The following is a 22925-nucleotide window of genomic DNA, read 5'->3' on the forward strand; positions in this document are numbered from 1 at the left end:
CCCGGTGTGCCGGCGCCACAAGGTGGAGGATTAGCCTAGAGAGCCACGGCGCCAGCCTGAAATTCTATTTCAATCTCCAAAAACTTTGAAGACCCAAGATTAGTACTTGTTACCAGTAGATGGGAAACTTAGGTTTTTACAGATGTCTCCTTTGGGAATCATTAATACAGGAGGCTCTCATCTGCAAAAACTGACTGCGCTTTACCAACAGGCCTGGAGGGGGATCTGGAAAGGCCATCAGAGGCCACATTTAGACCACTAACTTAATCTCATCCACACTGTCCTTCGATGGATTAGTCAAAACAGAGAGAGTTCATGGGTTACCTACCAAAGAATTCGGAACAGAGGGTGTCTTGGGGTATAAGATATCCTGCCAGCTTAATATGAGATCTAGATATACAACAATTCAAAAGCTTGTGATTGGTGCAGACGTTCACTGCCGCAGGTAAAACACCTCTTGGGACCAGGTATCACATTTGGGAGTGTCTGGGTTTGCATTCCAGCTCTACTCCCAAATCCACCATCCTGCTAATGCGCAATCTGGGAGGTGGCAGATGGTACCTCTAGTAACTGGGTCTCTGCCACCCATGAAGGAGATGTGAATTAATTGTCCCAACTTCCAGCTGCAGCCTCGCTCCACCCTTGCTGTTGTGGACATCTGGGGAATAAAACCACAAATGGAAGATTTCTCCCTGTCAGTCTCTCTGCCCCCCCCCCTTTTGTTTTTGACAGGCAGAGTGGACAGTGAGAGAGAAAGACAGAGAGAAAGGTCCTCCCTCTTTGCCGTTGGTTCACCCTCCAATGGCCGCCACAGCCGGCGTGCTGCGGCCGGCGCACTGCGCTGATCCAATGGCAGGAGCCAGGTACTCATCCTGGTCTCCCATGGGGTGCAGGGCCCAAGCACTTGGGCCATCCTCCACTGCACTCCCTGGCCACAGCAGAGAGCTGGCCTGGAAGAGGGGCAACCAGGACAGAATCTGGCGCCCTGATCGGGACTAGAACCCAGTGTGCCGGCGCCACAAGGCGGAGGATTAGTCTAGTGAGCCGCGGCGCCGGCCCTCTCTGCCTCTTAAACAAATAAACTGTATAAAATTTGTAAAAACATGCGATTTTTCAAAACATACTTATTCTGTTTTAGTACCCATTCTATAAATAGAATGGAGAAGTCAAAGGCAGAAAAAGTGACCAATGTACAACCACAGTAAACAATCACTTCTTTTAAGGGTTAAAACCCGGCAGGATTGGTTATATTGCTGTCATGCATACTAATTTCACCCATCCCATCTACACAACAACAGAAAAATCTCAGACGCTAAGAAAACACAAAAATGGTATTTGAGCCTGAATGTACCTTTGTTCTATTCTTGAGTCCATTTGAAAAGATTTAATTAACCATGGCAGGTTTTCTTAACCTTGAGGGCCAGCAGTTTCTTTGAAAACCTCACAGATCAACTGAACACTACAAAATTCCCGATTGTATAATTAATTTTAAGGTTCTCATGATGCCCATATGCCCTAGAACCTTTGTATTGTAAGGGGTGAGGGAAAGTGAGTTCCTTGTACAAACAGGGGTAAAATAAGATCCGCCACTCACAAGCATTCTTCCTCCGTCAGGGCCTCCTGAGTCACGGCCCGCCTACCATCCTGGCCACAGTGCAATCAGTTACCTCGTTCTTCCTCTGAACCTCCAAAGCCTTCACTTCTGATCCCTCTGTGTCCGACATTCGCCAAGTTTTACTGACTCACCAGAATTCTCTTCTACATTGAAATCCAGGGTATAGAAGCATTTAAAAATATACCTTCTGTTGGCTCTCCTGATTCACAAACTTGAATCAGTGATAGCAAAAGCTTCAGATTATGAAAAAGCCCACTCTCATCCAATTACCATAAGCAGTTTTATCAGACCTGGTCTCTGCCGAGTGGTACCACGGTTCCTGGGCAGGATGTGCTCTAGCTTGTATCATAACCTCTCAAACACCGCCAAGGAAAAACACTTACAAAAAGATCATCTCTACCTCTTCCAGCTCTCCAAGCACCTATGAGAAGTTTCTAAGAAGGCTTATTTTTTAAAAAAGCATAGAACCTCATATAATCTGTGAAGGGAATGCTTCTGATCTTATAAATAGGGTGACAGATCTTAATCAATAGTATACATTGCTTCCTTGTAAACACCATTAGATCAGATCTGTTGTTACATACACCACCATAAAAAGTTTCCCTGCATGTTATTGTAAGAGTCAAACTGATTAATATGAAGATATGAAATTATCAAAATATTAACTCACAGGTCTTTAGCTAAACCTCCAGAATCTAATATCATAAATGTATTATAAAATGTGATTTAAGAAATATATTATGAAGAAAGTTATTTGCAAATACATAAATGCAAATACTTTATAAAAACAAGTTCATTTAAATACAAATAAGTAGGAATATCAACAGGATTAAGATGGCAGAGTAGGGAGGGAGCTTGCTGCTAGAGTCTAGGAGAAGATAGTCTTAAAAAAACTGGAAAGAGTGCAGTCTCAGGAAAGAGTTCAGGAGGAAACAGCAGAGAAAACTACATAAATTGGAGGAATGCAGTGGACCTACATGGAGGGCAAAGATGCACACAACTTAGGACCTCACCAGCCAAGAGCCTCCACCCCAGCACTGGAGACCAAGGTGAGAACAGAGTGCAGCAGCCCAAGCCACTGGCAAAAAAGCTGGAGGAAGAGACTAGAGGGAATCTTGCCTGAAGCCCTTTGGGGGCTAGTGTACCTGCCAATCTAGCAGAGAAAAAAAAACCACAAAGGAGAGACACGTTTTCTCTCTCCCCGATCATCCTGCAAGGGCGTCCTATAATAAGGTGACAGAGAGAAGGCACCATTTTGGACATACATAGAAGCTGTGCCAGCTCGTGTCTGTGCCCAGCAACCAGCCAAGCAGAGACTCCTGAGTCTGGTGGGAAGAATGGAAAGGGAGCTGGGTGCTCATCGCTGTAGGAGGCTTGTGTGCTGGGACTGTGAAAACACTGAGGCTGCTTGGGAGGACTCAGGGCTCCCTGGTTACTGGGCAAGAGACATTACTGGGGAACCTGAGCTAATGCTGAGGACTGCATAGATCCTTTGTGCGGTCCTTGTGGCAGAGTGGATGAATAATATACTCATTGGGGATAGCACCCAGGAACTGGTTTCTTTCAAAGAGAGGAGCTCAGCTGAGTCTACAAGAAACCTCCCCTTTTATTAAAAAAAAAAAAAAAAAAAAAAAGGAGGAGAGATTTACCATTTACCATGCCAAATCTGGATGTGTCACCTCAGATACACCCTTTGTCTTAGAGCACTGAACAAAGCGCCCTCGCCATTCCCACCACAGGCCTCTAGGTATTCCCTGAAAGCAGACACTCCACTAATCCAATCATATATAGTCCAAAAATAGCTCACTAGGCTAATCCTCCACCTGTGACGCCGGCACTCCAGGTTCTAGTCCCAGTTGCGGCGCCAGATTTTGTCCCGGTTGCTCCTCTTCCAGTCCAGCTCTCTGCTGTGGCCCAGGAGGGCAGTGGAGGATGGCCCAAGTGCTTGGGCCCTGCACCTGCATGGGAGACCAGGAGGAAGCACCTGGCTCCTAGCTTCGCATCGGCGCAGCGCGCCGGCCATAGCAGCCATTTAGGGTTAGGGGGTGAACCAACGGAAGGAAAACCTTTCTCTTTGTGTCTCTCTTTCACACTAACTCTGCCTGTCAAAAAAAAAAAAAAAGTAAAATATAAAGAAAAGATTCTAAACTGTGCACAGGAGAAACGTCAGATTTCTTCCAGAGGATCTCCAATTACACTCACAGCGGACTTCTCATCAGAAACCCTACAGACCAGGAGAGAATAGCAAGATATAGTCCAAGTCTTAAGAGAAAAAAAAAAAAAAAAACTGTTATCCCAGAATATTATACCCTGCAAAGCTCTCATTTGTGAATGAAGGTGAAATAAAGACCTTTCATAACAAAAAGAAACTGAAAGAATTTGTGACCACCCATCCAGCCCTACAGAAGATGCTTAAGGAAGTGCTGCACACAAAAACACAGAAATATGGTCATCAACACAGAAGAAGGTAAAAGAAAGAAAATTCCCAGAAAAGTACAAAGGAAATCCAAAGTAAAAAAAAATAGGAATATTTATGGAAACTGGCAGGGCAAAGTTGTTATTTATCAACAGTCATCTTGAATGTAAACGGCTTTAACTCTCCAGTTAAAAGATACAAACTGGCTGAATGGATTAAAAAGCAAAACCCATCCATTTGCTGCCTACAAGAACTACATGTCACCAACAAAGGTGCACACAGACTGAAAGTGAAAGGACAGAAAAAGAATCCATGCTAAGAGAAACCAAAAAAGAGCTAGTGTAGCCATACTAATATCAGATAAAATAGACTTTAACACAAAAACAATTAAAAGAGACAAAGAAGGACACTATGTAATGATTAAGGAATCAATTCAACAGGAAGTGGTGACTCTCATAAACAAATATGCAATTAATGACAGCGAACCTGGCTATATAAAAGAAATGTTAAGGGATCTAAAAGGAGGCTGGCGCCGCGGCTCACTAGGCTAATCCTCCGCCTTGCGGTGCCGGCACACCGGGTTCTAGTCCCGGTCGGGGTGCTGGATTCTGTCCCGGTTGCCCCTCTTCCAGGCCAGCTCTCTGCTGTGGCCCGGAATGCAGTGGAGGATGGCCCAAACACTAGGGCCCTGCACCCCATGGGAGACCAGGATAAGTACCTGGCTCCTGCCATCGGATCAGCGCGGCACACCAGCCGCAGCAGCCATTGGAGGGTGAACCAACGGCAAAGGAAGACCTTTTTCTCTGTCTCTCTCTCTCTCTCACTGTCCACTCTGCCTGTCAAAAAAATTTTTGAAAAAAAAAAAAAAAAAAGGGATCTAAAAGGAGACATAGACTCAAATGCAATAGTAAGGGAGATTTCAATACCCCACTTGAAGCAATGGACAGATCAACCAGAAAATCAGCAAGGAAATATCAGAGTTAATGAACACTACAGACCAAATGGACCTAACATATCTACAAACTTTTCAAGCTACAGTTGCAGAATACACATTCTTCTCACCTGTGCATGGTTTAATGGTCCACATGTTAGGCCATAAAACAATTCTCAGCAAATTCAAAAAAATCGAAACATACCATGCAACTTTTTTTTTTTTTGACAGGCAGAGTGGACAGTGAGAGAGAGAGACAGAAAGAAAGGTCTTCCTTTTGCCATTGGTTCACCCTCCAATGGCTGCCACGGCCAGTGTGCTGCGGCCGGCGCACTGCGCTGATCCGAAGCCAGGAGCCAGGTGCTTCTCCTCGTCTCCCATGGGGTGCAGGGCCCAAATACTTGGGCCATCCTCCACTGCACTCCCTGGCCATAGCAGAGAGCTGGCCTGGAAGAGGGGCAACCAGGACAGAATCCGGCACCCCGACTGGGACTAGAACCCGGTGTGCCGGTGCCGCAAGGCGGAGGATTAGCCTAGTGAGCTGTGGCGCCAGCCACCACGCAACTTCTTGAAAACACAATGCAATGAAGCTGGAAATCAGCAACTCTGGAATCTCTAGAACATATGCGAACACATGAAAACTGAGCAACATGTTCCTGAATGAACAGTGTATCACAGAAGAAATCAAGAGAGAAATCAAAAAGTTTCTGCAAACAAATGAAGATAACAATACAAGATATAAAATGTATGGGATACAGCAAAAGCAGTGTTAGGAGGAAAGTTTATAGCAATAGGTGCCTACATCAAGAAACTGGAAAGATACCAAATAAATGAGCTACAAATGTATCTTAAGGATCTAGAAAAACTTCAGCAAACAAAATCCAAAACCAGTAGGAGAAAAGAATTAATATTACAGAAGAAATCAAAAAATTGAAACAAAAAAAAAATACAAAAGATCAGCAAAACGAAGAACTGGTTTTTAAAAAAATAAAATTGACACACCATTGGCCCAACTAACCAAAAAAAGGAGAGAGAAGATCAAAATCAATAAAATTGGAGATGAAATAGGAAATGTAACAACAGACACCACAGAAATAAAAAGAATCATCAGAAATCACTTCAAAGAACTGTATGCCAACAAACTGGGAAACCTAAAAGAAGTACATATATTTCTGGACACATACAACCTACCTACATTGAGCCATGAAGACACTGAGAACCTAAATAGACACATTATCAAGATGATAATTAAATCAGCAATAAAGACCCTCTCAAGAAAGAAAAGCTTAGGACCAGATGACTTCACTACTGAATTCTACCAGACATTTAAAGAACTAACTCAACTTATTTTCAAGCTATTCAAAACAACTGAAAGGAGGGACTCCTCACAATTCTTTCTATGAAGCCCGCATCATCTTAATTCCTAAACCCAGAAAAGATACAACAGAGAAAGAGAACTACAGACCAACTTCCCTGATGAAGAGAACACAAAAATCCTCAACAAAATTCTGGCCAATCGAATCCAACAAAATATTAAAAAGATCATTCACCCAGACCAAGTGGGATTTATCCTGGTATGCAGAGATGCTTCAACATTCACAAATCAGTGTGAAACATCACATTAACAAACTGAAAAACAAAAACCATATGATTATCCCAGTAGATGCAGAGATGGTTGATAAAATACAACACCCTTTCATGATGAAACTCTAAGCAAACTGGGTATAGAAAGAATACTCCTCAACACAATCAAGGCAATTTAAGACAAACCGTTGGCCAACATCTTGCAAGTTAAAAGCACTCCACTGAGATCCAGAACCAGACAAGGATGCCCACTCTCACCACTGCTATGCAATATAGTCCTGGAAGTTTTAGCCAGAGCCATTAGGCAAGAAAAAGAAATTAAAGGAATTCAAATCGGGAGAGGAAGTCAAACTATCCCTCTTTGCAGATGACATGATTCTATATATAGGGGATCCAAAAGATTCCACCAAGAGACAATTGGAACTAATAGAAGAGTTTGGTAAAGTAGCAGGATATAAAATCAATACACAGAAAATCAACAGCCTTTGTATACACAGACAAGTCCAAGGCTGAGAAAGAACTGCTAAGATCAATCCCATTCATAATAGCTACAAAAAAAAAAAATCAAATACTATGGAATAAGTTAGTTAACCAAGGATGTCAAAGATCTCTATGGTGAGAATTACAAAACATTAAAGATACCAAAAAATGGAAAAATCTTCCATGTTCGTGGATTGGAAGAATCAATATCATCAAAATGTCCATTCTTACAAAAGCAATCTAAAGATTCAATACAATACAATACCAATCAAAACATCAAAGACATTATTCTCAGATCTAGAAACAAATGCACTGAAATTCATATGGAAACACAGGAGACCTCAAATAGCTAAATCAATCTTTTTTTTTTTTTTTTTTTTAATTTGAGAGGTAGAGTTACAGACAGTGAGAGGGAGAAACAGAGAGAAAAGTCTTCTGTCCATTGATTCACTCCTCAATGGCCACAAGGACCGGAGCTGCACCAATCAGAAGCCAGGAGCCAGGTGCTTCCTCCGGGTCTCCCACTTGGGTGCAGGGGCCCAAGGACTTGGGCCATGCTCAACTGCTTTCCCAGGCCACAGCAGAGAGCTGGAGAGGAAGACAAGCAGCCGGGACTAGAAGTGGCGCCCATATGGGATGCCAGCGCCGCAGGCAGAGGACTAACCTACTGAACCACGGCGCCGGCCCTACTAAATCAATCTTATACAATAAAAACAAAGCTAGAGGCAACACAATACCTGATTCCAAGACATACTACAAGGCAGTTATAATCAAAACAGCCTGAGGGCCAGCACTGTGGCATAGCAGGTGAAGCCACCACCTGCAGTGCTGTGGGGAGCAACTCAGACTAGACTGTTACTGGAATTAAGACTTATTCTATGCATCTGCTCTCCCACAATATGGCACTGGGAGAGGAGTAAACAACTTCTACGCAGCTGTCTCTCGCCAACTTGAGTGATGACCTGCAGGAGCTGATCCTGCTCCTGATTGGAGGAGAGCAGCATACTCAGCGTGTGGGTAGCAGAGTTGGGATTGGTGGAAGAGGACTATAAAGGAGGAGAGAGACAACATGCACCAGGAACACCCGAGGAACATCTGAGCAGCCCCCGAGAGAGCCGGCCGGCGGTGTGCCACTCCCCTGCGGAAGTGGGGAAAGTGGCCAGGGGGAACCGCCCTTCCACGGAGGTGGAAGGGTCGGTAGCCAACCCGGGAAGAACCAGCAGCAAACCCGGGGAGGGCCGAGCAGACAAAAGAACAGCGCAGGGTCCTGTGTCGTTCCTCCACGAAGACGGGGAGCGACATAATGGTGCCGTGACTCGGATATGAAGCCTAGGCAGGGTTTAGTGTCGTTCCTCCATGAAGAGGGGGAGCGACACAGTGCCAGCATCCTATACGGATCATGGTTTGAGTCCCAGCACTGCGCTTCCCATCCACCTCTCTGCTGCTGCCTCAGAAAGCAGTAGAAGATGATCCAAGTCCTTGGGCCCCTGCACCCACATGGAGACCTGGAGGAAACTCCTGGCTTTTGGCTCTGGATCAGCGCAGCTCTGGCTGTTGCAGCCAGCCGGGGAGTGAACCAGCAGAGAGAAGACCTGGCTCTGTCTGTCTCTGTCTCTGTCTCTCTCTCTCCCCCTTTATGCCCCTCCTTCCCTCTCTGTGTAACTGCCTATCAAGTAAATAAATAAATCTTTTTAAAAAATCAGCCTGGTACTGGTACAAAACCAGATGGATAGACCAATGGAACATAAGAAACACCAAAAATCAATCCAAGCATCTAATACCAGTTTATATCTGACCAAAGGGCTAAAACCAATTCCTGGAGCAAGGACAGTCTTTTAAACAAATGGTGCTGGGAAAACGTGGTTTCTACATGCAGGAGTATGAAGCAGGACCACTACCTTAAACCTTACACAAAAATCCACTCAAAATGGATTAAAGTTCTAAATCTATGAACCGATACCATCAAATTACTAGAGAACATTGGGGAAACCCTGCAAGACATTGGCATAGGCAAAGAGTTTATGGGAAAGACCCCAGAGGCACAGGCAACCAAAGCCAAAATCAACAAATGGGATTACATCAAATTGAGAAGCTTCTGTACTGCAAAAGAAACATTCGGGAAAGTAAAGAGGCAACCGACAGAATGAGAGAAATTGTTTGCAAACAATGTAACTGATAAAGGATTAATAATCAGAATATATAAAGAGATCAAGAAACTCCACAACAAAACAAAAACCCAGTTAAGAGATGGGCACATGAGAGCAATTTAGACATGGAAAGCCAAGACACTGTGGCAAAAAATATCCTACATTAAGGATCTCTGTGAGCAAGACCCCAGTGGAAAGAAGGGGCCATCAAAGAAAGATGTACTTTTCTCTGAAGGGAGGAGAGAACCTCCAATTTGCTTATGGCCTGGTCTAAATAAGATCAGAGTTTGTGGTCACAAAAGGCTTCCATAGCTTTGGCAGCTCATGGCAACAGCCTCAGGTGATTACTAACATTATAAATAAGAATGCTAATTGTTAAATTAACAACAGAAGTCACTGTGCACTTACTCTCCATGTAGGATCTCTGTCCTTAATGAGTTGTACTATGAGAATTAACTGCAAAACTTATTCTCAAACAGTACTTTTTACATTTGTGTGTGTGTGCGCGCGCACGCAAACTGTTGAAATCTTTACTTAGTATAGGGTTGGTCTTCTGTATAAAAGTTAAATAAAAATGAATCTTAATGAAGAATGGGATGGGAGAGGGAGGTGGTGGTGACACAGGACCACTATATTCCTAAAATTGTACTTATGAAAATTGTATTCGTTAAATAAAAACTTTAAAATAAAAGAGATGGGCAAAGGACATAAACATACTTTTTTAAATTTTTTTAAAGATTTTTTATTTTATTTGGAAGTCAGAGTTACACAGAGAGAAGAGAGGCAGAGAGAGAGAGAGAGAGAGAGAGAGAGAGAAAGTCTTCCATCCGTTGGTTCACTCCCTAATTGGTCACAATTGCTGGAGCTGCGCTGATCTGAAGCCAGGGGCCAGGAGCTTCTTCTGGGTCTCCCATGTGGGTGGCAGGACCCAAGGATTTGGGCCATCTTGTACTGCTTTCCCAGGCCATGGCAGAGAGCTGGTTCAGAAGTTGAGCAGCCAGGTCTCAAACCAGCACCCATATTGTATGCCAGCACTTCAGGCCAGGGCATTAACCCACTGCTCCACAGCGCCAGCCCCTAACCAGACATTTTTCAAAAGAAGAAATCCAAATGGCCAACATTCCCATGAAAAAATGTTCAGGATAACTAGCTGTCAGGGAAATGTAAATCAAAGCCACAATGAGGTTTTACCTCACCCCATTTAGAACGGCTTTCATACAGAAATCAGCAAACAACAAATGCTGGTGAGGATGTAGGGGTAAGGTATCCTAATCCACTGTTGGTGGGAATGCAAACTGGTAATACTAATATGGAAATCAGTTTGGAGATACCTCAGAAATCTGAATACAGACCTACTATATGACCTGCCACCCCACTTCTGGGAATTTACCCAAGGCAAATGAAATCAGCAAATAAAACAGTTATTTGCACTCCCATGTTTATTGAAACTCAACTCACCAATAGCTAAGACATGGAATTAACCTAAATGCCCATCAACTGCAGACTGGATAAAGAAATTATGGGACATTTACTCTATGGAATACTACACAGCAGTAAAAAAAATGAAATCCAGTCATTTGCAACAAAATGGATGAATCTAGAAAACATCATACTTAGTGAAATAAGCCAGTCCCCAAGGGACAAAACCATGTTCTCCCTGATCTGTGATAACTAATAGAGCATCTAAAAGAAAATGTGTAGAAGTGAAATTGACACTTTGAGAAGCAATGACTTGAACAGCCCTTGTCTTGACTGTCGAGGAACAGTTTTTCTTTTCTTTTTTTTCTTAATGGAGAATGGGACTGGGAATGGGAGAGGGAGGAAGCGGTGGGGTGGGAGTGGGATAGGAGGACAGGTATGATGGGAAGAATCACTATATTCCTAAAGTTGTACTTGTGAAATTTGTACTCATTATATAAATGTGTTTTTTGGGGAAAAAATACAAATAAGTGGATGTATTTTTTAGATTCATGTCCACAAATTGAATTAATCATAATGCTTGTTTCATGACTCTTTCTAATCATTGATCATGGTTAATTTACTGAGTTACATTTTCAAGGGGCTGGCGCTGTGGCATAGCGGGTAAGGCTGCCACTTGCAGTGCTGGCATCCCATTGAATCCCAGCTGCTCCACTTCCGTTCCAGCTCTCTGCTATGGCCTGAGAAAGCAGCAGAAGATGGCTCAAGTGCTTGGGCCCCTGCACCGACATGGGAGACCTGGAAGAAGCTCCTGGCTCCTGGCTTCCAATCAGCCCAGCTCCAGCTGTTGCAGCCATTTGGGGAATGAACCAGCAGACAGAAGACACCTCTCTCTCTCTCTCATTGCCTCTGCCTCTATCTCTCTGTAACTCTACCTTTCAAATAAATAAATCTTTAAAATCAAATTGTTAAAGAAATTTCATTATACTTATTATTCCTGGTGACATGTTTCCCCTCACACAAAAGTATTGTCTCCTTCTATTTCATGTTTATAGTTAATTGCTTTTCTTTTGGTATTCTTGTCTAAGTCACCCAGACATTTATAAATATCCCTACTCATGCCAATATGAAAGATCAGTAGCAGTATGTTTAAGTTTTAAAGAACCACAATCCATTTAACTATTCTGAGACATATTTAGACAGATTAATTTTTCTTATTTATTTCTTTTTCTAGCTTATTTTTTACTCTCTCCCAGAACCTAGGGAAGCAAACAAGGGTAGAATGGTTCATAAAATCCAGAGTCACAAAATCTAGGAATTCTGCAGTCTCTGCACAAGTCCTGGCTATAGTTAACACTGTAGGAAAAAAAAAAATCATCTACCCTGTTGGTATCATATTTCTATAATAAAAGAACCAAGAAGCAGGTAGATGGGAATAAAACCATGAATGCTGGTTTTTTCTTGGAAAAATGAAAGGATATGGAATTTCACGACATTCCTGGAGCACTTAGGCCAAATATAAGCTGGGGACTTTACATCAGCCCTGAATTTAAAAGGGACCAAATCACCAGGTTCCAACTGGTCAACTGGGCCACTTAAAGCCCAACTAGTCCTTAGATATGAATTGCTTTTGCTTAGCCAAGTGAGGGTTCTAAATGTCAACAGAGCTAACAAGTGAATTAAAAATGCATGGCTTATAAATAATGTTTCTTTACTGAACAGGGACAAAACTGAACTAAGTATAATAACTGATAACCCTGGAAAGTGTTTACATTGTAAATTATTCCCTAAGTTGTTGTAATACAGAAATTTGCTTCAGGAAAAAAATATTACATTAAATATAAACAAAAATCTTCCCCCTTTATAAGTGAAATTCCTTTTAAATATTAACTTCTAGGCAAGACATAGAACCTTAATTTGGAGGCTCAGCATTATCAAGTAAAGGTTTGAAGAGCCACAGTGCATCACTAGGGCACTGTGCAGCCCTGGTTTGCTGAGGTGCATGTGACATTAGTAATGATGGAAAATGACTTTCATTTCATTTACACCAACTATCCCACATGAAATTACACTCAGAGTCATTTGGTCATTTTAGAACCAACTGAATTTGGTCTTTATTGCCAGACATCATCAACAAGTTTTTAAGAAAATGACCTAGTTGCTATGAAAAGAGCATTCATTAAAAATAATTCAAAAAGCACAGAATCTTCCATATCTTGGATAGACTGCGTTTACACAAAAGGCCAATTAAATAGGCATCTCCATGGGTGGACATTTGCTGTAGTTAAGACATTGCTTGGGATGCCCATATCCAAAACTGGAGTGCCCAGATTCAAGTCCCAGCTCCACTTCTGATTCCATCTTCTTGCTAATACACATACTGGGATACAGCGGCAGTGACTCAAATACTTGGGTTCCTGCCACCTGTATGGGAGACCCAGATGGAATTCCCAGCTTCTAGTTTCAGCCTGGCCCAGCTTGGTTGTCACGGACATCTGGAAATGAACCAGCAGATGGAAGATTTCTGTCTCTATCTCTCGATCTGCCTGTCTCTCCCTCCCTTGTAAATAAATAATTTTTTGTTAAAAAAGAGAAGCATCTTCCAAATAGAATATTCGAAGCAAACACAAGTTGTTTTCTTAAGCTTATATTTCACTATTATACATAGCCTCCACAGTTTTAGAGTCTTTCAGGTAAGTATCCCAAAGCACATATTTTACCAAGATCAGATGGAAAATAGTGTATCCATTTCCTAGCTAAGGCAATCTGGACAAAAGGAAATTAAGAAACATTACACTAAGCCAAGTAAATTAATGACAACAAAACCTAGTCAGACAGACTTTGAAAAGGAATCAAGTTAAATATTTATATACTTGGGGGAAGAATTTTGTTTCAGGAAGATATTTGGTACAGTTTCTGTTAAGTCACATTAAGAACACTGTAAAACCACCACTAAAAATACTGGATTCAGATTTGACACAAACACATGTGTTTTTCAACCTGTAATCAACACCAAGAAATAGCTCCTTTGGAGCTATTAAAATCCTGGAAAGAAATCATAATTACCCCATCTGGGAATACGGCCGTTAAAGCATGAGTACTTTTAGATAGCACAGTTAATTTCTAATCACACTTTTCCTATTAATTTGCAAATTCCTTAAACAAAAGTAAATAAGTAAAGCTTTCATGAAGGACAGATTTAAACAGAGAATAAAACAGTGGTTACCAGAGGCAAGAGGAAATTGCTATAGGGCAGAGAGGCTGAGGAATACAGTTGTAATATTGTTCACTATATACCAGAAATTTGCTAGGACAGATTTTGGTGCTCTCATTACACACAAAAAGAGTCACTACAGGAGAGGATGCCTATGTTAAATCAGCTTGACTATAAGTATCCATTTCACTAGTTACAACATGAAAACATCATGTATTACAGGTTTTTAAAACTGAATAAAAGTTTAAATAAACTAATTTGGAAGACATATAGAGTAATAATTTATAAAATTTTACAATTTTTAAGTAATCTTTTCTTTAAGTAAGGCAGGCACCAGAAACATAGAATATGGGGAAAACAATTTACTTTTTAATTCCAAAAGTATGTCTTGAGGCTGACATTGTGGCACAGCAGGTAAAGCCACTGCCTGTGACACTGGCATCCCATATGGGAACCATTTCAAGTCCCAGCTGCTCCACTTCTGATACAGTTCTCTGCAATAGCCCAGGGAAAAGCAGCAGAAGATGGCCCAAGTGTCTGGGCCCCTGCCACCCATGTGGGAGATCCTTATAATTCTCCCGGCTTTGGCCTAGCCATTTGAGAAATGAACCAACTGATGGAAGCGCACCCCTCCATTCTCTAACTTTTTCAAATAAATCTTTTTATTAATTTTTTATTAGTATATCTTCTGGCCCAGATACTACACTCTTTCATCCTTTATTCAAGAAACAAGAAAACATGTCCACACAAAGATCTGGACATGAATGTAGCAGCTTCACTCACCACAGCTAAAACTGGAAACAATCCAAACAGCAACAGGAGACGCAACAAACTGCAATGTAATAGTACATACAATGGAAGACTACTTAGCAGTAAAAAGAAACACACTGAACGTGCCACCACACACACAACTATGAAAACTATACCACACTAAAGAAGTCATACACAATAGTACATACCACATGACTCCACTTTGTGAAGTTCTACAAATGCAATAATGAAAGCTACCAAAACAGCAGCTATTTCTAGGTGAAGGGAAAGGGAAGTAAGGGAAACTTCTACAGATGTAAATGTGCTGAAACTTGATACAGGTGATAGTTTCATACAGGTGATGTACCCATTTGTCAAGGAGAGTGCAGTTAAGGGACGCACACTTCCATCTCCTGTACAGTATACCTCAAAACCAGAGCTAAAACAGAGAAATTCCACATAGCAGAGACAAGTGGAAGCATTAGAGAAAGAGTAATGGCAGAATTTTTACAATTGTTAAAGCTACGTGAGGAGCACATGTTGTCATGTTTGCTCTCCATGTATCTGACATTTTCCAAAATAAGTTGAACAATACATGTCATTGAAATATACCATCAAAATGTTTCGTACCATAAAAAATCCCTCTCAAGCAGCTTTCTCTGGACCCAGGAGAGGTTCCTCAAGATCCACAGAGATCCTGTGTCTGTGCTTCACGTTGCAGATTTTAAATGGGCTCATTATCTTCTCCAGCTGCCCTGTCCCCACCCCAGCATATCTCCCATCTAATGGGCCAACAGGGTAAATATGATATGGGCTTGTCTCCACTACCACCAGACTCCAAAGTGATTCTCCTCTGGACCCTCAAATATTTATTTCTAGCAAATACCAGTGCAGATAGAGAAGTCAGAGCTGATTTGTCCACTGCGGAAAGCAACTGATTTGACAGAGCCAAACCTTAGTCTGTCTTCATTCTCACTACTCCCAGAAGACAGTGTTTTTAGACGTTAATAAGAAAAATGAAAATGTGCTTTTTCTGAAATCTTGATTTTTAAAAATCTTCAAAGTTTTTTTAAATCTCTCTTATTTTTCAGCAATATAAAGGAACAAACATTCATAATAAAATTCAAGGTATTTTAACTAAGGTATCAGTGGCAATTTCTCCACCATGTACTGATAAGACTCGGTCACATACCAGTCACTGAACAAACATGCCTTTGTTTTCTAAGTTTTTTTTTTTTTCATAAGTCCAAAGAATCAGAAGCAACATAGAGACAAAGAATGACCTCAGACTCAATCACAGCTATTTAAAGGTATGGTGTGTTAATACCCTTCCAGCTCATAAGAGGATTGTAAGTGCAGTTAGGTAAATATATTCTTGACAGAACCTAGTAAGCTCGCTCAAGTATTTCTATCAGTCCTCTATAGTCAACATAAGATAAACACTAAAATTAAAGATCTAAAATGTACAAACTTTATAACCTCTACTTAGAAATCTTTATGTAAAATTTGTATACATATCCTGCTAAGTTCCAATGAAGAACTGCGCAAGACAGTAAATGGCCAATGCTCAGAAAGTGAAAGTGATCCTTGATGCTAACATATTCATTCATGCATCATTCATTCATCCAACAAATGGTTTAGTGTCCACTCATACCAGATATTCTTGTAGATGCTAAAGAAATGGCAATGAACAAAAATGCCCTCTTAGAGCTTACATTTCAGTACAAGGAGACAGACTGATCAAAAGGGCTGAAAATAAGAAGTACCACGGAGAATGAATCAGGTTAAGGGTAGAAGGCTGTGGATACTGCTACTTAATACATTTGCTCAGAAAAAAAAAAGTCCCTCAATTACAGTGACATTTCAATAAACCTGAAGCCTACGGAGTTCCAGAATCCCAGGCACAAAAGTGCCAAGTGCAAAGGCCCAGCACCTGAACCCACTTCAGACTTAAAAAACCATCAGTGCAGCTATAGCAGAGTTAGGGTAAGGACTAAGATGGAAGGGAGGGGCATGATACAAATGACTTACACCCTCATGGGCCATTTTCAGGATGCGGGCATCAAGTGTGAGAGAGATGGGGAGCCACTGGAGGACTGAGCAGAAATGATCCTGTATATTCTATTGAAAGACTACTAACTGGGTCCAGCGTTGTGGCCAGGCAGGGTAAAGCAGCTGCCTGAAACACCAGCATCCCCTATGGGCACCAGTTCAAGATCAAGGTGCTCCACTTTCCATTCAGCTCCCTGCTAATATGCCTGGGAAAGCAGCAGAGGATGGCCAAGTCCTTGTGCCCCTGCACCCACATGGGAGACCCGGAGGAAGCTCCTGGCTCCTGGCTTCAGCCTGGCCTGGCCATGGCTGCGATTTGGGAAGTGAACCAACAGATGGAAAATCAATCTATCTCTCTTTCTCTCCCTTCTTCCCTTCCTCCCTCCTTCCCGCTCTTTCTCTTCCTCTCTCTGTGTAACTCTTTCAAATAAATCAATCATTTAAAAAAAAAAAAGATTACTATCTGTGTGAGGACAGTAGGAGAACAAAGGATGAGACAGGAAGACCAGTTCAATTTCAACAAATCACAGTGCATGCAGAGGAATATTTTAACTTTATCTGTTTACAGGCTGGTTTCATTATATGGATTGATATTTGAATAACTAAAATACCAGTCAACTGAACTTCTTGTTTGCCACTGGCTTGACTGTTTTTAAGAAATAAGAATCTCAGTACTTTTCAAGTTTTAGTAGTTCCTTCATGTAATCAACCTAATAGGTAAATAAAACAAAAATTGCTGATTTCCAAACAATCTTACTTTTCAAAGAATCCCTCAAAAAACTCAGAAAATATTGTAATTTGCATACTAAATACAAAAGGTTTCATATCATTGAAGTTATTCACAACCCTCATTCCAACATATACCATAGTAGTCAAAACCAATTTAACTAATATTTCTGAAAGCTAAATTGAATAATCATTTATTGCAAAGCATAAAACCTACCAACACTCTCCAAGACTTCAGTTGCATATTTGAACACAATCTCTGCATCTCCAGTTCCCTTAAGTTCAGTGAGCAGCATGTCCACCCATAGCCTCACCCAAACCACGCTGCTGTCACTTTAAGTTATTAGAAGCTGTAGGAAAACCAGCGCACATTGCATACCTTTCAGGACTTCTGGCCATCCTTGAGTGCTATTAATTGGTTTAAGAGGGTATCAGAAACACATGCTTTCCTGCACACTTTGGTGATTCACCCCATGCTCAAAGCACTCTGATAAATTAAATCAGCCTGGCTGTGTCATGAATCACAGCTGGCATGCCTGAGTACTGCTCTTTGATGATGAGCAAGCAATACAAAACAAGATGCTGATTCCACTCTTCAGAATCTCATCTTCAGCCTCCTGTATAATGTTACTAGGCAGGATTTTAAAACACCAACAAATGTTACAATATAGTATGCCCTGGTTTTCAAAACCTAAGCCCACTTGCCAGAAAACTGATGGGTGTAGTTTTTTTTTTTTTTTCCCTTCCCAAATAATAGGCAGCATCTACAACAAGAAAGGCAACTGGGTAGGGAGGTGGGGAGACATTATTTAAACGGCTTATCCAGCTTTTTGATTACCAGGGAAGCTTTGGTGGGGCTGGGGCGCCCAATACGCAGAAACGGGGGGATTGATTAGCCACATATAACACAGGTGTGTTCTGCAGTGTCGAGCTCTGCTAAGTTCTTGAACAAGCAGGGTGCTCTCCCTCTCTGGGGGCAGACCCTGCTGTACCACCTTCACTCCAGACTCCACTCAACTGTCCCTCGCCGCTCCCTTTCCCTTCCCTCCAATTACAAACTCTGGCTTCATTTTGTCTCATTCCATCTTATTGTGTCGAAGGCATTTTTGTGTTTTGTCTTTTATTTGGTGGGGAGGAGAGGGAGGTTGCAAATTGCCTTAACCCTTCCTGGCTTTCTGTTAGGTGGGCTTAGGTTTTGTAATACCAAGATCTCTTTCTCCAGGTCTAAATTTAAATATAGTGGGCGGGGAGAAACGTTGAAATGGGGTGTGTGGGTGTCTATGTCAAGATTCCTCCGTGTCTAGGAATGAGAAGGATTAAGAACAAAAATACAGAAATGCTAAGAGGATTTGAGGGTGTGAGGGGGTGTGTGGGTGTGTGTGTGTGTGTGTGTGTGTGTGTTTTCATTCCCAGGGCAAAGGGAAGCAATCAGGAAGGAAGGGAGAAGAGAAAGATCAACCGAGGCAGTCGCCCTCCCCCACCCCTTCGACCCCTCTCCAACCCACGGCACCGCCGGCGCTTCCCAGAAAGCTCATTACCCGGAGGGCAGATTCCCGATCCCAGAGCCAACGACCCAACGACCCAACACCCGGCAGGCAGGCAGGGCAGACAGAGGGATGAGGATGCGAAGGAACTGACGCGGGGAAGCAACCTGGCTGAGGAAGCCAGAGCGAAGGATGACATCGATGGCCGAGATGGAAAGGCAGGGCCGGGCTGCCGGGACCTACCTGGAACAGTCAAGGTAGAGGCTGCCCCGGGCACCCCTGGCCTCTCCTCCTCAGCCTCCTCCCGCTGCCTTTGCTGCTGCTGCTGCTGCTGCTGCTGGATTAGACTGAGGTCGGAGCGGCTGAGCTCGGCTCTGGCGGCCGCGGGGACCAGCCGCGCCTTCAGCAGCACCGCGGCCAGGCCGAGGAGCAGGGTGCAAGGGACGCGCCGGCAGAGCCTCGCCATGGCCGAGAGCCAGAGGGCCGCGGCGGCATATTGCGGGGCTCCGAGCTGCGGCGGGCGCCAGGGTTGCGGGCTCCCGGCGGCGCCCGCTCGCTCGCTCCCCCTCGCGCCGTCTGCACGCACAGCCTCACGCCGAAGAGGAGGCCGCGCAGGCGGCGGGGGCGGAGGCAGCGGCCGCGGCGACTTCGCCTCCTCGCGCACGTGACGCGCGGGCTGGGGCGGGGCGAGCCGGGCACCCGCAGCCCCGCGCCGTCCGCCCGCCGCCGCGGGGCTGGCTGGAGAGCGCGGGGATGTCGGGGCGCTGCGATTCGGGAAGGCCTCCGAGGCCGGCCGAACAAGAAAGCAGAGCCGTTCTGGGGGACTGGGGAACCTTCAGACCGGCCCCCCTCCCCACTGCTACTAAAGCAGCGGGAAAATGGGCAGAAAGTGGAAAAAAATTCCCGCCCCCCCCCCCAGCAGACCCCCAGGTGGGACACGTTGATTATGCTCATCGCAACGCTTAATGTGGCAGCAACGGGTCAAAAAGCCAGGGTCTCCTAACCGGATAAGCTCTGCTGCATCCCAGCCATCATTGCTTACCTAGAAGTTCAACTATGGCTCTCCGGTTTTTGACTCTGCCTGAGTGGGAATCTCCTTCTATATCTTAAAATATTAATTGCATTTTGTCTAAGTGTAGCTGGGCTACACTTCGCATTTGTTCAAAAGAGATTTTGCTAAATACTAGGAGCCTTCTATACACGGGCATTTAGGTTCGTGGAACAAGTGAGGTACAATACTTGCTTGCTAAAAGCTCACCACCTGGGCAGAGGGTGCATATAAACAAATGTTAATCCAGGCAAGTGCTTGCAACTGGAGAAGCAGTAGAGTGTCCCATGGTTGCACAGAATTGGGGGAAATTCATGTAGAAATAGAGTTGGGAAACACTGGGAAAGATGGGATTAAAAAAGAGTGACCATTCCACACATAGAAGGCAACCAACCCTCTAAAAAGTGCAGGGAGTGGTGTGTAGGTGGGCGCCTGCGCACACACGCTGACCTGCACATGTAAAACCCAGAGACCATGTTCTGTGCACACCGAAGAATGTGGCCCACGAACAAGCAGACAGAAAGCTAATTTTAGCCTTCCCTGGAAAAGGTGAAGAGACAAAAAATCCCTACACCTGACAGCCCGGCGGGCAACTTAATAAGGTCCTGAGAGCCCAGTCTGCATTCAGACTGGCGTATTTATGGACATGAGTATGGCTCCCCGTTTCCTCTCTCTGCCTCCCTCTTTTGGGAAAATCTGAGTGGAGGACTTCTGGATATGGAATTCTCCTAAATAAACCCCTCTGGACAATACTGGCCATCAGCGTTCTTATCGATTGGAGGAGCAAATGAGTCCTTCAGCCCAGAAAGGAAATTCATTGAATTTCCTTTTTCTTTCTTTTTTTTTTTTAAAGATTTGTTTATTTACTTGAAAGGCAGAATTACAGAGACAGAGCAAGTGAGCTTCCATCTGCTGGTTCACTCCCTTGATGGCCCCAACAACCCCAGTCTGGGCCAGGGCAAAGCCAGAAGCTCCCACCATGTGGGTGCAGAGGCCCAAGGACTTGGCCATCCTCTGCTGCTTTCCCATGCACATTAGCAGGGAGATGGATTGGAAGTGGAGCACCCAAGAATCAAACCAGTGCACATCTGGGATGCCGGCACTGCAGGCCATGGCTTTAACCTACTGAGCCACAGCACTGGCTCCAGTGAATTCTTTTTTTGATACAGGACAGGCAAGGACACCTTGGGCTAGGGGAGTCAGACAAGAGGCGGGGTTCTACTTTCAGGATTTGCTACCTCATTCCATTGCACATAAGTTTATTTTCTTTAAAACTTCTCATTTTCTTCAGTCCCTCTTATATACACAGGCTAATATCTACCTAGCTGCCTTAACAGTAGCACCGTGAGCTTAGAACATTGTGGGCAGAGGAGGGACTGTGTTAAATGAAGTGGAGACCAGGTCATTAAAAACAATAACATGGGGATGGCTCTGTGGCATAGCAAGAAAGGCTGCCACATGCAGTGCCAGCATCCCCTATGGGTCCAGTTCAAGTTCTGGCTGCTCCACTTCCAATCCAGCTCTCTGCTATGGCTCTAGAAAGCAGTAGAAGATGACCCAAGTCCTTGGGCCCCTGCACGCTCAGGGGAAAACCTGGAGGAAGCACCAGGCTCCTGGCTTCAGATCGGCACAGGTCTAGCCATTGTGGCCAATTGGGGAATGAACCAGCAGATGGAAGACCTCTCTCTGCCTCTCCTTCTCTCTCTGTGTAACTCTTTCAAATAAAGAAATAAATTTTTAAAATAATAGTAATAAGAGCATTTCTGTAGTACCTGCTGTGTATCAGGGACTCTGAGCTCTTTATACATATTAACTCTTTTTTTTTTTTTTTCTGACAGGCAGAGTGGACAGTGAGAGAGAGAGACAGAGAGAAAGGTATTCCTTTGCCAATGGTTCACCCTCCAATGGCCGCTGCGGCCGGTGCACCGCGCTGATCCGATGGCAGGAGCCAGGTGCTTCTCCTGGTCTCCCATGGGGTGTAGGGCCCAAGCACTTGGGCCATCCTCCACTGCACTCCCTGGCCACAGCAGAGAGCTGGCCTGGAAGAGGGGCAACTGGGACAGAATCCGGCGCCCCGACCGGGACTGGAACCCGGTGTGCTGGCGCCGCAAGGTGGAGGATTAGCCTATTGAGCCGCGGTGCCGGCACATATTAACTCTTGTAATAAGCTTGCTGTACAAGAAAATGGAAACATACACAGTGGACAATGATGAAAAAATTGAGAGATCCAGTACCCATTGTGCATTTTAAGAGGACCACTTTGATATCAGCGTGGAAGATGGATTAGAAGGTGGTAGATGAGACACAAAGTATTTAGGTGCCTCAGTTCAGAGACATTTGCAAAAACCCGTGAGACTTCAAAGGCCTGTGAGACTTGAAAAGGAGAAGAGAAAGTGAGATATTAGCTTTTTCGAGGCTATTGGCTATTTGAGGCTAGAATCAACACAAATGCTTAGTCAAGGCTGTGGGATGGGGGACAGGGTAAGCTTGTCTGGTATGAAACACAAGTTGCCAGACTGAGATCTTGGGTAGCCACCTATGACACTGTCCACATCAACTGGTGATGGATTGCTGGGTGGGTCTAGAGCAATGGGCCCCTGCTCGGTCAGTTGTAGTCTCCTAGTGCCACTGTATAACGTAAATCTCATCTGTAAATGACCATTTACCATCGTAGTTGATTCAGTTGATTGAGTGGACAGTTGAGGAGATGAACTTGGGAAGGTGAAGTTATCAAGTTCCCACACCTTTCACCCTTGCTCTTTCATCTCTGTGCTCCAGTATCTCAGTATCTCTATGGTAACTGGTGTCATGGTAACTGACAGGTCTACCTGCTTGGCTAGGTGCCCAGGAGTCTGTTTGACTCTGGTCCACTTTTTTTCTACAAACCCAGGAGCATGGCTAGATGCAGCAGCCTTGGATGTGTCGCTGTAGGTGGCTACCTGTGGCTGCATGTTAAATGTCCCTGGGTGTGTGTGTGTCCAACCACTGCCGGGACACAAAGGCCCCACTGCCCTTGGGGGGTTAGTGGCTGCTCCTTGTCCATGTCTCACTGCCATTGT

The 22925-nt window shown here is 43.9% G+C and overlaps 1 protein-coding gene across 4 annotated transcripts in view; it reads right to left on the reverse strand.

Moving 5' to 3' along the window:
- Nucleotides 1-19468, reverse strand: part of FAM171B (family with sequence similarity 171 member B) — a 75673-nt gene extending 56205 nt beyond the window's left edge. Inside the window, exon 1 of one of the 4 annotated variants that reach the window (XM_002712331.6) lies at nucleotides 19062-19468. In XM_002712331.6, coding sequence (XP_002712377.2) covers nucleotides 19062-19284 — 223 coding nt within the window. In that variant the 5' untranslated portion in view covers nucleotides 19285-19468. Of the gene's footprint in view, nucleotides 1-17551; nucleotides 17646-17713; nucleotides 17802-19061 lie in introns of those variants that run through there. The other 3 variants (XM_051849371.3, XM_089329029.1, XM_089329028.1) reach the window with 3 other exon arrangements.
- Nucleotides 19469-22925: the final 3457 nt, after the last annotated feature.

This window comes from Oryctolagus cuniculus, chromosome 3 (genome assembly GCF_051225735.1).
Source record: "Oryctolagus cuniculus isolate XC-2025 breed Fujian yellow rabbit chromosome 3, ASM5122573v1, whole genome shotgun sequence".
NCBI classification, from domain to species: domain Eukaryota; kingdom Metazoa; phylum Chordata; class Mammalia; order Lagomorpha; family Leporidae; genus Oryctolagus; species Oryctolagus cuniculus.